Here is a 14,103-nt window from a genome sequence, read left to right on the forward strand (position 1 = left end):
GGGCTGGTGGCTGCTAGTCAGAGGCATGTAACACTGGCTGCTGCTTAGGGGTAGAATGAAATGATGTTTTTCTAAAACAATTCGTTACATTCAACTATTATAGGGCAGAATCATGTTTCTCACATATTTTGCCTGCCCTGTTTTACAAAGACTAAGGAGTCCAATGATCCCTGTTTTACCAAAGTGGAAACTGAGTCATAAAACTCCAACTTAGAGTCCACTAGAAATAATCTATTAACAATGTGATTTTAAAAAGGTCTTAAATATGTGCTTAAGTAATCAATTCTGGCTAGATTTTCATATTTAGAAACTCTTTAAAGATGACCGTTGCCAGTTAAATTCTTTAGCTTCCACTTGAATTTGTTGAATGCGAGTGGGTTATATTTGCTTTATATGGCTGTTAAGAAGAATAAGGTAGAGGACTATACACAGTCATCACGCATGTGTAGCTCGTGTGGAGGAGGCACCTTGGTGGGCGGGTGGTAAACAGAGTCATGCTGCAGCGATAATCCCGCTGCCTCCTCCTATCCTTACTGACAAGGCTGCCGTGTCAGTCCCACACCTGAGCACCCCAGCAAGCCTTGCGCCAGAACACAATGTCATTCTCCGCTCATTCACTCCTTCAAGGGCCCAGGATGTCTTCCGCCAGGCCATGAAATCCCCCAGTGTGGTCCTCCACGTGCTTCTGCCTCAAAACCGTGAGCAGTATGAAAAGTCAGTCATTGGCCCACTGAACATCTTTGGCAACAATGATGGGACTTCAAGAACAAAGGTTCCACCTCCTGCCCGTGGGAAAGCAGCTTTACAGGCTGCAAATCTCGCTGGAACTCACAGTCCTGAAGCAGATGAGACGATTTCCCTGCAGCAAAGCAAGAGCCCCCGAGTTCCAAGACTAGGAAGAAAACCTTCATCTCCCTCACTCTCCCCTCTCATGGGGTTTGGCAGCAAGAAAAATGCAAAGAAAATTAAGATTGACCTAAAGAAAGGTAATTATTAAATTGTGCTTAATAACATTCTGTTATTGTACCGTGTAAAACTGGTGAAGAGAAATTCATTAAGGTTGATGTAGTTAATTCTCTTTTTCTTTAATTGTATCATAGAATAGATTTGAGTGTATACTTGGATGACTTAATTTTTTTTTAAACTGTGCTACTTTCTTCCTTTCTTCTGTAAAGTTTTTGATTATGTGGAACAAGGAAAAGTGAGGACTGGGGAGGACCAGTGCAGACTTGAGAAAAGCCGAGCAGCGTCATGTGACAGCTCAATCCTGAGTAGGCCCGGGAGGCTGATTGTCTTCATTTTGAGCATAAGTTAGTGGTTTTTTTTTTTTTAAGCATCCTTTAGGCCAGTTCAGGAATAGGGCCTCTGGCTCTACACAATGGTTCTTATATCAGTGAAAGGTTTAATTTTCAGAAAGACAATAGATAATGATTATTAATTTCAGCTTCAACATTACATTTCTTCAAGATAGTCCAAATTCAAAGCTGCATGCAGCCTTTCTTAATCTTTTTCAACGTTTTGTTGATTTCTAGCACAGAGCAATTATCCCAGACCACATGTGTTCGTGCATACTAACACAGCATTACATACATGCCCATGTACCCATGGACTGTTGTGTCGCCGTTCATTCCCTGTTTATTCCTTACCTTCCACCTGATACTCCCATTGTCACTTCGTAAAATCCTGTGGTTTTTCAAGCCAATTCAAAGACATGAATAGGTTTTTTTCACAAATTAATACTTTATTGACCACCTTGAAACCTTTAAATATTATTTGTGAATTTCAAAAACAACACATATCTTTCATTAGGATATAGAAATTATTCTGAAAAGATTTCTTAATCAAAATTTTATTCACTTATAAATATCTGACCTTGGGAATAAAGTGAGTTGAAAAGAAGACACAGAGGTCAATATGTTTATATTTCAATGCATTACAAATAAATCATGTCCAAATGCATTATTGTATACCAGTTACCCAGCCATGGTAGGTGCCTTGAGATAAGAGAGAGGAATCAGTCACAGAGTCCTGAAATGATATTCTGAAGAGAGCGGATCAACAAGGGTGGATTGCCTCTGTTAAATGTGAGACTATAATAGGCATGTCTTAATAGATAAATGGTTGTAGGAAGGAAGAAAGAAAAATTACGCTTTTTGCTGAGGTTTTTCAGCTGGGGCAGATTGCCTACTGGAAATGTCATTGATTGAAATTATAATTTTAAGTAGATGAGGATATTTGATAATGGTAGGATCTGGACTGAAGAAGGAGAAACGTCGCAAAGTTTGAATATTCATAATTACATTCAGGAAAAAGAGAGAAACATGGAGACACAGAGAGAGATGGAGAGGTGAAAGGAGAGAGGGCAAATGAACCAATCAGATGCTAGCTCTGGTCTATAAAATGATGGTAATGATTGATAATGAAGCAAAGAGCTGATAGAGGCTGTGGTGACAAGAGGGGGACCCAGCCCTGTACAGATCGTTGGGCATTATCTGTGTTTATGTGAGAGAACAATGCTGTGTGTTCTCAGGTGACGGACATGGTATGATGAGAGAGAAATGAAAATAAAAAATGTTCAAAATTATAAGAGAGCTAATTTTTAAAAATGAAATGAGAAAGTAACAAACGTTGATAAAAGATAAATCCGAGTAAAGAAAAAAATTCCTGGTGACGATCATAGAAGTATCTGTCAGCTTCCTAATACTATAAGAAGGGATATGAAACAGGAGAGAATTTGGGCTCATAATTTTTGAAGTTTCAGTCCAGGGCTAGTTAGCAACTTACTTTGGGACCTATAGCAAAGCAATGGAGCATGATGGGAATTTATGGTAGAGCAAGAATCTTACTTTCTAGCAGCCCCTAAGCAAAGAAAGAGAAACATGAGGGCGGGGGGGGGGGGGATATCTCCTTCATGTCGTGCCTGGAATGACCTAATATCCTTCTACTATGCCCCATGCCCTAAAGGCCCTACTACATCCCATTGTCTCACAGGCTGGAGGCATGTGTCTTTGTGGAGTTCTTGTCCAAACCACAGCAGTACTTTGTTCATGGTAGAAGCTTCCAGAAACACTAATCATTGAGCACAGATTATTTACAGTTAAGAACTCCACATACATCTATAGTCACAGTAGAAGAGAGAGAGAGAAGTTAAGAGATTTAAGACAACTGGGAAGGGACAGCAAAACTCTTGGGGACCATACAATGGCTACAGCAGTAAAGCAATCAGGACACATGCAGAGGGTTGAGCCACAAACTACTCAGTTGATTGAGAGACCCACAAAACCCCAACAGAGGGAATCATTTGCTTGGGAGGAAAGATGGAGTCAGGAGGCAGATTACTGAGGAACTGATACTATGGACATGTAGATGGTATGCCTTGTCTTCTAAATCCTGAATAAACAGAGTGTTATGTTATATATTGGATCCTAACTTCACTTTGATGCTCTCATTGGTTCAGAATTGTAACCTTTACTTAAAACAGGAAGAGCAAAGCCTGTGTAAAATCTCTGAGAATGTAAATAAGACTTGGTCTGCTTGAACATTAACTAGGTGGAGTTTGCTAAAGGAGCAAATGTTATGTGACCCATGTTTAAGGGGACAGAATTTACTAAATGAGTGACTGTCATGTGACCCATGCTTAAGTAGACAGAGTTTACTAACTGAGTGAATGTCATGTGACCCATGCTTAAGGGGACAGAGTATACTAAATGATGAATGTCATGTGACCCATGCTTAAAGTGACAATACATCTTTCTGGTATTGTATGCTAGGCCCTGAAGGACTTGGTTTCACTGTGGTAACCAGAGATTCTTCTATACACGGCCCTGGTCCCATTTTTGTAAAAAACATCTTACCAAAGGGAGCAGCAATAAAGGACGGACGCCTACAATCAGGGGACAGAGTTTTGGAGGTAGGTTGAAGTTAATATATCCAGGCAAATATTTCTTTATATTTAACTAAATAGATTTACAGATATATGTAGCAGTCACTTGTTGTCTCTTGTTAGTCCCAGTACCCTCCCAAACTATAATATCCGCATGCTATATACTTTCTTCTGCTCTGGGACATCAAAGAGAATAGGCAGGAACCAGAAACGTCTGAACGTGAGTCTGAGACCTCTGAGGGATTAAGCCTGAGCCAGGTCCTCTGTGGGTTTGGGCACACCCAAGCCTGGGAACTCCAAGGGGGTAGACTGGAGCCAGAGACCTTTGCAGAGCCAACTCCAATCCACGGACATCTGCAGGAGGGGATCCAGACCAGGATTTACAGAAACAGGTCAAAGCCAGTAATGTAGGCCAAGGTAGGAAGCAGAGCAAAGCCTGGGAGCACTAAGCAATCGCCAGGAACACAGGGTAACTAGAACCATGGCACTGACTGTACCACAAGGAACAATTATCTGTGCTTTGGATTCACTGGCACCTAGAAGATTGATTAAAAGAATAACAGACAGCCCCAACCACACTTATTAGAGGAAAGATAAGTAAAAGTGGTAAGAACACACAAAACACCACAAAGAGCAACACAACACCAGTAAAACCTAAAGACCCTACAACAGCAAAACGTGAATAACCAAATATAGATGAAACAGAAAAAAATAAGTTCAGGAGAATGTTTGAAACTCTTAAAGAGGAAATGAAAATTCCCTCAAAGAAATGGAGGAAAAGACAAACAAAAAATTGGAAGACATCAGCAAATCCCTTAAAGAAAACCAAGTATAAACAATCAAACATATGAAAGAAACTATTCAAAACTTGAAAACTGAAATAGAGACAATAAAGAAAACACAAGCTGATGAAACTATAGAAACAGAAATCATGAGAAAAAGATCAGGAACCACAAATTCAAGAATGAACCACAGAATACAAGAGATGGAAGAAAGAATCTCAAGTGCTGAAGATACAATAGAGGAAATAGACTCATCAGTCAAAGAAAACATTAAATCTAACAAAAGCTTAACCCAAAATATCAGGATATATGGGACACCATGAAAAGGCTAAATCGTAGAACAGAAGGAGTCGAAGTTCAACTCAAAAACACAGAAAATATATTTAACAAAATTATAGAAAACTTTCCCAACCTAAAGAAAGATATGCCTATGAATATACAAGTTTACAGAACACCAAATAGACTGGATCCAAAAAAAAAAAAATGTCCCCTTGCCACATAATAATCAAAACACTAAACATATAGAGTAAAGAAAGAATATTAAGAGCTACAAAGGAAAAAGGCCAAGTAACATATAAGGCAGATCTATCAGAATTACACCTGACTTCTCATTGGAGACAATGAAAGTTATAAGGTCGTGGGCAAGCATTACGCACACATTAAGAGACCATGAATGTCAGCCCATACTACTATACCCCGATAAACTTTCAATCACCAGATTTAACCAATAACTAGCCACAAACCCAGCCCTACAGAAAATACTAGAAGGAAAACTCCAACCCAAGGAAGTTAGCTACACAAACAAAAACACAGAAAATTGATGGTCTCATAGCACCAAATCCCAAAGAAGGAAAAATGCACAAATTAACATCATCAACAAGGAAAGCTAAATTAACAGGAGATAACAATCACTGGTCTCTTAATATTAATTTTAATATCCCTTAATATAAGTGGACTCAACTCACCTTTAAAAAGACACAGGCTAACAGATTGGATATGAAAGCAGAATCCATCCTTCTTCTTCTGCATACAAGAAACACATCTTAAACTCAAAGACAGACATCATCTCAGAGTAAAGGTTTGGGAAAAAATATTCAAATCAAATGGACCTAAGAAACAAGTGGGTGTAGCTCTCCTAATACCTAACAAAATAGACTTCAAGCTAAAATCAGTCAAAAGAGACAAAGAAAGTCATTTTATATTAGTCATAGGAAAAATCCATCAAGAGCAAATCTCAATACTGAACATCTCTGCTCCAAACACAAGGGCACTGTTGTATGTAAAAGAAATACTTCTAAAGCTTAAATCATACATTAAACTTCCCACACACTTCAACTCTCCCCTCTCACCATGGACAGGTCAGTCAGACAAAAAAATGAACAGAGAAATAAGGGAACTAACAGATGGTATGACTCAAATGAACTTAACAGACATTTATTGAATATTTTACCCAATGGAAAAGAATATACCTTCTTCTCGGCACCTCATGGAACCTTCTCAAACATTACCCACATACTTAGTAACAAAACAAACCTCAACAAATACAAAAATAATGGAATAACCCCATGTATCTAATCATATCACCATGGTTTAAAACTAGAAGTCAACAGCAATACTAATTCCAGAAAGTCCACAAACACATGGAAACTAAACAGTGCTCACCTGAATCATTAATTGGTCAAGGAAGAAATAAAGGGAGAAATTAAACACTTCTTAAAATTCAATGAAAATGACCACCCAACATACCCAAATTTATGGGACACAATGAAAGCAATGTTAAGAGGAAAGTTCATAGCACTAAATGCCTACATGAAGAAGCTAGAAAAATCCCACATTAGTGAATTAACAGAACATTTGAAAACTCTAGAACAAAAAGAAGCAAAACTCACTCAGGAGAACTAGATAGCAGGAAATAATCAAATTGAGAGCTGAAATCAACAAAATAGAAACAAAAAAAAAACAATACAAAGAATCAATAAGACAAAGAGTTGGTTCTTTGAGAAAATCAACAAAATAGACAAGCCTTTATCCAAACTAACCAAAAGGCAGAGAGAAAATATCCAAGTTAACAAAATCAGAAATGAAAAGGGGAACATAATATACACAAAGGAAATACAGAGGATCATTAGGTCATATTTTAAAAACCTATACTCTACAAAATCAGAATACTTAAAGAAAATGGACAACTTTCTGGAAAATATCACCAATATTAAATCAAGACCAGATAAGAAAATTTAACAGACCTATAACTGCTGAAGAAATAGAAACAGTCATCAAAAGTCTCCCAACAAAAAAAGCCCAGGACCAGATAGTTTCAGTTCAGAATTCTACAAGATTTTCAAAGAAGAATTAATACCAATACTCATCAAATTATTCCACACAATAGAAACAGAAGGAACATTGCCAAACTCTTTTTATGACCCTACAATTACCCTGATACCCAAACCACAGAAAAACATTACTAAGAAAGAGAATTACAGACCAATGTCACTCATGAACATTGATGCAAAAATAATAAATAAAATACTGGCAAATCATATCCAAGAACAAATTACAATCATCATCCACCATGATCAAGTCGGCTTCATCCCAGAGATGTAAGGATGGTTCAACATACAGAAATCTGTCAACGTAATCCACCATATGGTCATTTCATTAGATGCTGAAAAAGCTTTTGACAAAACACAACATCCCTTCATGATAAAGGTCTTGGAGAGAGCAGGGAAACAAGGAACATACCTAAACATAATAAAGGCAATGTACAGCACACCAATAGCCAACACCAAACTAAATGGAGAGAAACTCCAGTAATCCCACTAAAATTAAGAACAAGACAAGGTTGTCCACTCTCACCATACCTATTCAATATAGTTCTTGAGGTCCTAGCTAGAGCAATAAGACAACAAAAGGAGATCAAGGGAATAAAAATCAGAAGAGAAGTCAAACTCTCACTATTTGCTGATGATATGATAGTTTACATAAGTGACCCCAGAAATTCTACCAAGGAATTTCTACAACTCAAAAACACTTTCACTACTGTAGCAGGATACAAGATTAACTCAAAAAAGTTAGTAGCCCTATTGTACACAGAAGATAAAAAGGCTGGGAAAGAAATCAGAGAAACAACACACTTCACAGTAGCCACAAATAGCATAAAATATCTCAGAGTAACTCTAACCAAACAAGTGAAAGACTTATATGACAAGAACTTTAAATCTTTGAAGAAAGAATTTGAAGAAGGCACCAAAAAGTGGAAAGATCTCCCATACTTTTGTGTAGGTAGAATTAACATAGTAAAAATGGCAATCTTAACAAAAGCAATCTACAGATTCAATGCAATACCCATCAAAATCCCAGCAAAATTCTTAACAGACCTTGAAAGAACAGTACTCAACTTCATATGGAAAAGCAAAAAATCCAGGGTAGGCAAAAAAATCCTGTACAATAAAAGAAGGCATCATAATCCCTGATTTTAAACTCTACTACAGAGCTATAGTACTAAAAACAGCCTGGTATTGGCATAAAAATAGACAAGAAGACCAATGGAACTGAGTCAAAGACCTGGATATTAATCCACACACCTTCGGACACCTGATTTTTGGCAAAGAAGCAAAAAATATCAAATGGAAAAAAGAAAGCATATTTAACAAATGGGTGCTGGATATCAACATTTAGAAGAATGAAAATAGACCCATATCTATCACCATGCACAAAACTCAATCCAAATGGATCAAAGACCTCAACATAAAGCCATCCACACTGAATGAACCTTACAGAAGGGAAAGTGGAAAGTACACATGAACACATGGGCACAGGAGACCACTTCCTAAATATAACCCTAAATATAACACAGATACTGAGAGAAACCATTAAAAATGGGACGTCCTGAAACTAAAAAGCTTCTGTAAAGCAAAGAACATGGTCAACAAGACAAAAGGAAAGCCTACAGAATGGGAAAATATCTTCACTAACCCCACATCAGACAGAGGTCTGATCTCCAAAATATAGGAAGAACTTAGGAAATTGATCATCAAAATAACAATTAATCCAATAAAAAAATGGAGTACAGATTTAAACAGAGAACTCTCAACAGAGGACTCTGGCTGAAAGACACTTAAGGAAATGTACAACATCCTTAGACATCAGAGAAATGCAAATCAAAACAACTCTGAGATTCCATTTTACCAGTGTAAGAATAGCCAAGATCAAAAACACTGATAACAACTTATGCTGGAGAGGTTGTGGGGTAAAGGGAACACTTCTGCATTGCTGATGGGAATGCAAGCTGGTAAAGCACCTTTGGATGTCAGTGTGGTGATTTCTCAGAAAATTAGGAAACAGCCTTCCTCAGGACCCAGTAATACCACTTTTGGGTATCTATCCATAGGATGCTCAGTCGTGCCAAAAGGACATGTGCTCAACTATGTTCATAGCAGCTTTGTTTGTCATAGCCACAACCTGGAAACAACCTAAATGCCCCTCAACTGAAGAATGGATAAGGAAAATGTGTTACATTTACACAAGGGAGTACTACACAGCAAAAAAAAAAAAAAAAATAACGACATCTTGAATTTTGCAGGAAAATGGATGGAGCTAGAAAACATCATTTTGAGTGAGGTAACCCAGGCACAGAAAGACAAGTATCACATGTACTCACTCATAAGTGGTTTTTAAACTTAAAGCAAAGAAAACCAGCCTACAAATCACAAATCCTAGAGAACTTAGACAGCAATGAAGACACTAAGAGAGACATATATAGATCTAATCTAAATGGGAAGTAGAAAAAGACAAGCTCTTTTGAGTAAATTGGGAACATGGGGATCTTGGGGGAGGTTTGAAGGGAAGGGGAGAGACAGGGAGGGGAGAGAGAAAAATGTAGAGCTCAATAAAAATCAATAAAAAAGTTTATCAAGTATGTTTTGGAAACATTGGCAGTCCATGTAGTTCTACATCAGGAAGGATGCTCCACCTGACACATGGAGCTCTGAGGCTGATGTCCAATAACCTATGATAACCTGTTGATAACACTTTTCTAGACAAAAGGAACATTTGGGATTACACCAAAATACATGTACTTCTAGAGTAATTTTCCATTAGGTAAATAATCCACTTCTGCGTGGTATATTGCAATCCATTGCATACCTATTTGATGAATTAATGTCTGACATTTCTCAGTCTGATTTTCCCCTTGTAAATGTAATGAATTTGGAAAAAAATTTCCAGTATAAAATAATTTATTGATTGACTTTGTTTAAGTATCAAAATAATGATGCCCATTTTTTATTGAAAAGAAATATATATATTTGGCCATGTGGTTAGTATCATCCTTTCAAAGCTTCATGGAATTCATAAACCCATTTGTTGCACAAAACAAAGAGTTAAAAAAAATTTCTTAGGAGCTGTGCATGGTGGTACATGCCTATAATCCCAGCATTCAATAGCTCTGTCAGAAAGATCTGAGTTCAAGGACAGCCTTGACTTTACAGCAATACATTGTTGGCCAACTCAGCAAGACCTGCCTTGGCTAGGGGAGGTGATAGGAAATGTTCTAACTGTCGATATGTATATGGTTCTGCTCACTAGGTAAACGGCAGAGATGTCACAGGAAGAACTCAGGAAGAGCTTGTAGCCATGCTGAGGAGCACCAAACAGGGAGAAACAGTATCCCTGGTCATTGCCCGCCAAGAAGGGAGTTTCCTTCCCCGAGAGCTGGTAATGTTCAAACCTCTGTCTCCCTGAACTTTCAGAGCTGTGATTAGCATCCATGTGGAACTCCCACTAGCTAAGTACTGGTTAGCATTCATGTGGGTCTCACACTAGCTGAGTACTGATGATTAACATCCATGTGGAACTCCCACTAGCTGAGTGCTGATGGTTAGCATCCATGTGGATCTCCCACTAACTGAGTACTGATAATTAGCATTCATGTGGGTCTCACACTAGCTGAGTACTGATGGTTAGCATCCATGTGGAACTCCCACTAGCTGAGTGCTGATGGTTAGCATCCATGTGGAACTCACACTAGCTGAGTACTGATGGTTAGCATCCATGTGGAACTCACACTAGCTGAGTACTGATGGTTAGCATCCATGTGGAACTCACACTAGCTGAGTACTGATGGTTAGCATCCATGTGGGTCTCACACTAACTGAGTACTGATGGTTAGCATCCATGTGGAACTCCCACTAGCTAAGTACTGATGGTTAGCATCCATGTGGAACTCCCACTAGCTAAGTACTGATGGTTAGCATCCATGTGGAACTCCCACTAGCTAAGTACTGATGGTTAGCATCCATGTGGAACTCACACTAGCTAAGTACTGATAATTAGCATCCATGTGGAACTCCCACTAGCTGAGTACTAATGATTAACATCCATGTGGACTTCCCACTAGCTGAGTACTGATGGTTAGCATCCATGTGGACCTCACACTAGCTGAGTACTGATAATTAGCATCCATGTGGAACTCCCACTAGCTGAGTACTGGTTAGCATCCATGTGGGTCTCAAACTAGTTGAGTACTGATTAGCATCCATGTGGAACTCACACTAGCTGAGTACTGATGGTTAGCATCCATGTGGAACTCACACTAGCTGAGTACTGATGGTTAGCATCCATGTGGAACTCACACTAGCTGAGTACTGATGGTTAGCATCCATGTGGAACTCACACTAGCTGAGTACTGATGGTTAGCATCCATGTGGAACTCACACTAGCTGAATACTGATTAGCATCCATGTGGAACTCCCACTAGCTGAGTACTGATGCTAAATATAGACTGTGTTCAGAGCAAATGTTGGGCATGTGTCTGTTATCCCATTGGATCTGATTTGGAGCACCAGACTTGTAGGACTACTGAAGAACTGGAGGGGTTGGGGCAGTATATATACACAGCACAAATTCAAATAGATTTTGATAACAAATAGCTGTGCAAGCAAGTCAGTAAAATATATATTTGAGTTAATATTGTGAACGAGATGAGCAGCATAGTTCATAGGTCTCCTTTAATGGGTATTCTAAGTACCAACTTAATGGGAGACATGGATAACTAGGGAAGCTGGATGAGGAATGTGCAAATAATGTACTATTGTGACATTTTTATCTAAGTCTACAACTGTTTTAAAATTAAAATTTAACAAATATGTAAGAAATAACTTCAAAAGAGGTAACCATATGGGCACTAGGCCTTTTATGCTAGCCCATAGACCCCGTTCTTTTATATAGGGTAACTCCATGTATATATTTTAAGAAGCTTCTACATTAGTGGGTTTCCATATGATTTCCGCAAAAGGTCTTTAGAGTTAGTCACCCCTCCTATTCTTCCTCCTCAACCCTCTAAACCCACCTAGTTTAACCTTTCCAGTTTCAATATTTCTTCTAGGACCACTTATGCACTGTATTATATCTCCCTTCCCTTGAAATCTCCCTTGATGACACACACATGCCACTCTGTGGTTCTTTAATACCTTCTTGACCTCTGTGGGTTATATAAAGAAAGGATACAAAGCTAAAATTTAAATTTAGCATCTACATATGAGAGTAAACATGTGACATTTGACTTTCTGGATCACCTCACTCAGGATGATGGTGTGTGATGTTTTTATTTATTTATAAGTTTTATTCATTTACCTGTAAATTTTGTAATTTTGATTTTTTTAACAGATGAACAATATCCCATTGTATAAGTCTACCACATGTTCATTATCTAGTCAATGGTTGATGGACATCTAGGCTGTTTACAGGTACTGGATATTGTGAATAGAATAGCAATCAACACACATGAGCAGGCATCGCTCTAGTAGGATATAGGGTCTTTTGGATATATGCCCAAGAGTAATATATAGCTGGGTCATGTGACAGATATGTGTCTACCCTTTAAAGAAACCTCCACACTGAATGCAGTAGTGGCTGCAGCAGTTTTCACTCCCACTTGGAGTAAGTATCCCTATTCCCCCCACACATATCACCATGTGTTGTCATTTTTATCTTAGGTGTTCCGATTTTTGGAGTTGTTGGCCACTGGGCTTGTGTAGACCCACAAACATTATAGAGTTTTGCCATTACTCTTGGTTCACCATCAAAACTTGGCAGTAAAACCCTATTGCTGAAGATACCACATACATGAGTGAGAAAACATGGAAAAATCAATTAGTACAACCTGGAATGTGGGCTGCCTAGCTTCATAGTGCTGGAAGGTGCTCTCCACACTGCCGTAAGAGAGTAATCACCAGTCTCCCCTGTCTGTGGTCTCTAGCTGCAATAATGAATGGTCTTGCAAAATATGCCTCCAGTGGATGTTTAGGAGTAACCAAACACTTTGTCACTGGACTGAATTCTTATCCAGAAGAAGGAATCCATACCTGGCCCTGTTAGAACCTGTGTGTCCTTAGGTCATAGACCCTACTTTAATTTACTACTATTATTCCACTAAATGGACATAGTATTAAACTGGCTCCTAAGAACTTATTGCGATAATCATAGATTAGAGCAGCTCTTGACTCTCATCAAGAAGCTGCTTCTTATAGAAAATGATGATTAACTTGGAGAACTACAACTGGTCAACCTGTGGAGAATAAGAGACTTCTGAATTCTCAGTCCTAAATGGAACATCTGTATCACACACCACCCCCACAAAGCTCAGGGGTCATTGCGGAAGAGGGGGACAGAAAAGTTCTAATGGCCAGAGGCAGTGGGTGATTCCAGTGGGAGATGAATCAGTTTTCTGAACGAAACAGAGCAGTTCCATGTATGAACTCAAGGCAGTTGTGGCAGTGCAAACAAAACCTATACAAGCTTAAACAAGACAAAATCCAACCATGGAGGGGGAGAGGGGGAAGTGGGCGGGAAGTTTTACTCCTAGCTGAATAACTATTGGCATGGGTAGCCTCTGCGAGAAGGTGGATAAGTTTTCTTTAAATGTGTCCATGGTCAGACAAGCATGATCAAGGGGTTGGCGCTATACCCGAGAGTATTTGAGCAACAGAAACTGGAGTTAGTGGGGTTTTGAAGAAAGAACGAAAGAAGGGAGGGAGGGAGGGAGGGAGGGAGGGAGGGAGGGAGGGAGGGGGAAGGGAGGGAGGGAGGGAGGAAGGGAGGGAGGGAGGGAGGGAGGGAGGGAGGAAGGAAGGAAGGAAGGAAGGACGGAAGGAAGGAAGGAAGGAAGGAAGGAAGGAGGGAAGGAGGGAGGGAGGGAAAAAGAGGAGGAGGAAGTTGGAGAGTTTGGGGAGTAGGGTAGATCTGGGAAGAATTCAAGGAGAGGTAATCAAACTATATTGCATAAAATTGTCCCTTTACTTAGGGGGACATGAGTTATGAAAAGAATAAAAAACTACTTTTTCCTTTTAGTTCCGGGTCTGTCATAGATTTTTGTTTTGTTTTGGCAGTGAATAGGTGTATAAGATATATTTGATACTAAGAGTGTAAAATTTAATGTGAAGT

General features: G+C 38.9%; 1 protein-coding gene across 3 annotated transcripts in view; it reads left to right on the forward strand.

Moving 5' to 3' along the window:
* Pard3b (par-3 family cell polarity regulator beta) overlaps positions 1 to 14,103 on the forward strand; it is a 1,014,383-nt gene that overhangs the window by 515,459 nt on the left and 484,821 nt on the right. For all 3 annotated transcript variants that reach the window (XR_012908166.1, XM_075951370.1, XM_075951371.1), the window contains exons 8-10: positions 628 to 986; positions 3,771 to 3,910; positions 10,249 to 10,377. Coding sequence is in view for 2 of the 3 variants with exons in the window: in XM_075951370.1 (XP_075807485.1) it covers positions 628 to 986; positions 3,771 to 3,910; positions 10,249 to 10,377 (628 nt within the window). In the remaining variant the exon portion in view is untranslated. The remainder of the gene's footprint in view (positions 1 to 627; positions 987 to 3,770; positions 3,911 to 10,248; positions 10,378 to 14,103) is intronic.

Source organism: Microtus pennsylvanicus, chromosome 17 (genome assembly GCF_037038515.1).
Source record: "Microtus pennsylvanicus isolate mMicPen1 chromosome 17, mMicPen1.hap1, whole genome shotgun sequence".
Lineage (NCBI taxonomy): Eukaryota > Metazoa > Chordata > Mammalia > Rodentia > Cricetidae > Microtus > Microtus pennsylvanicus.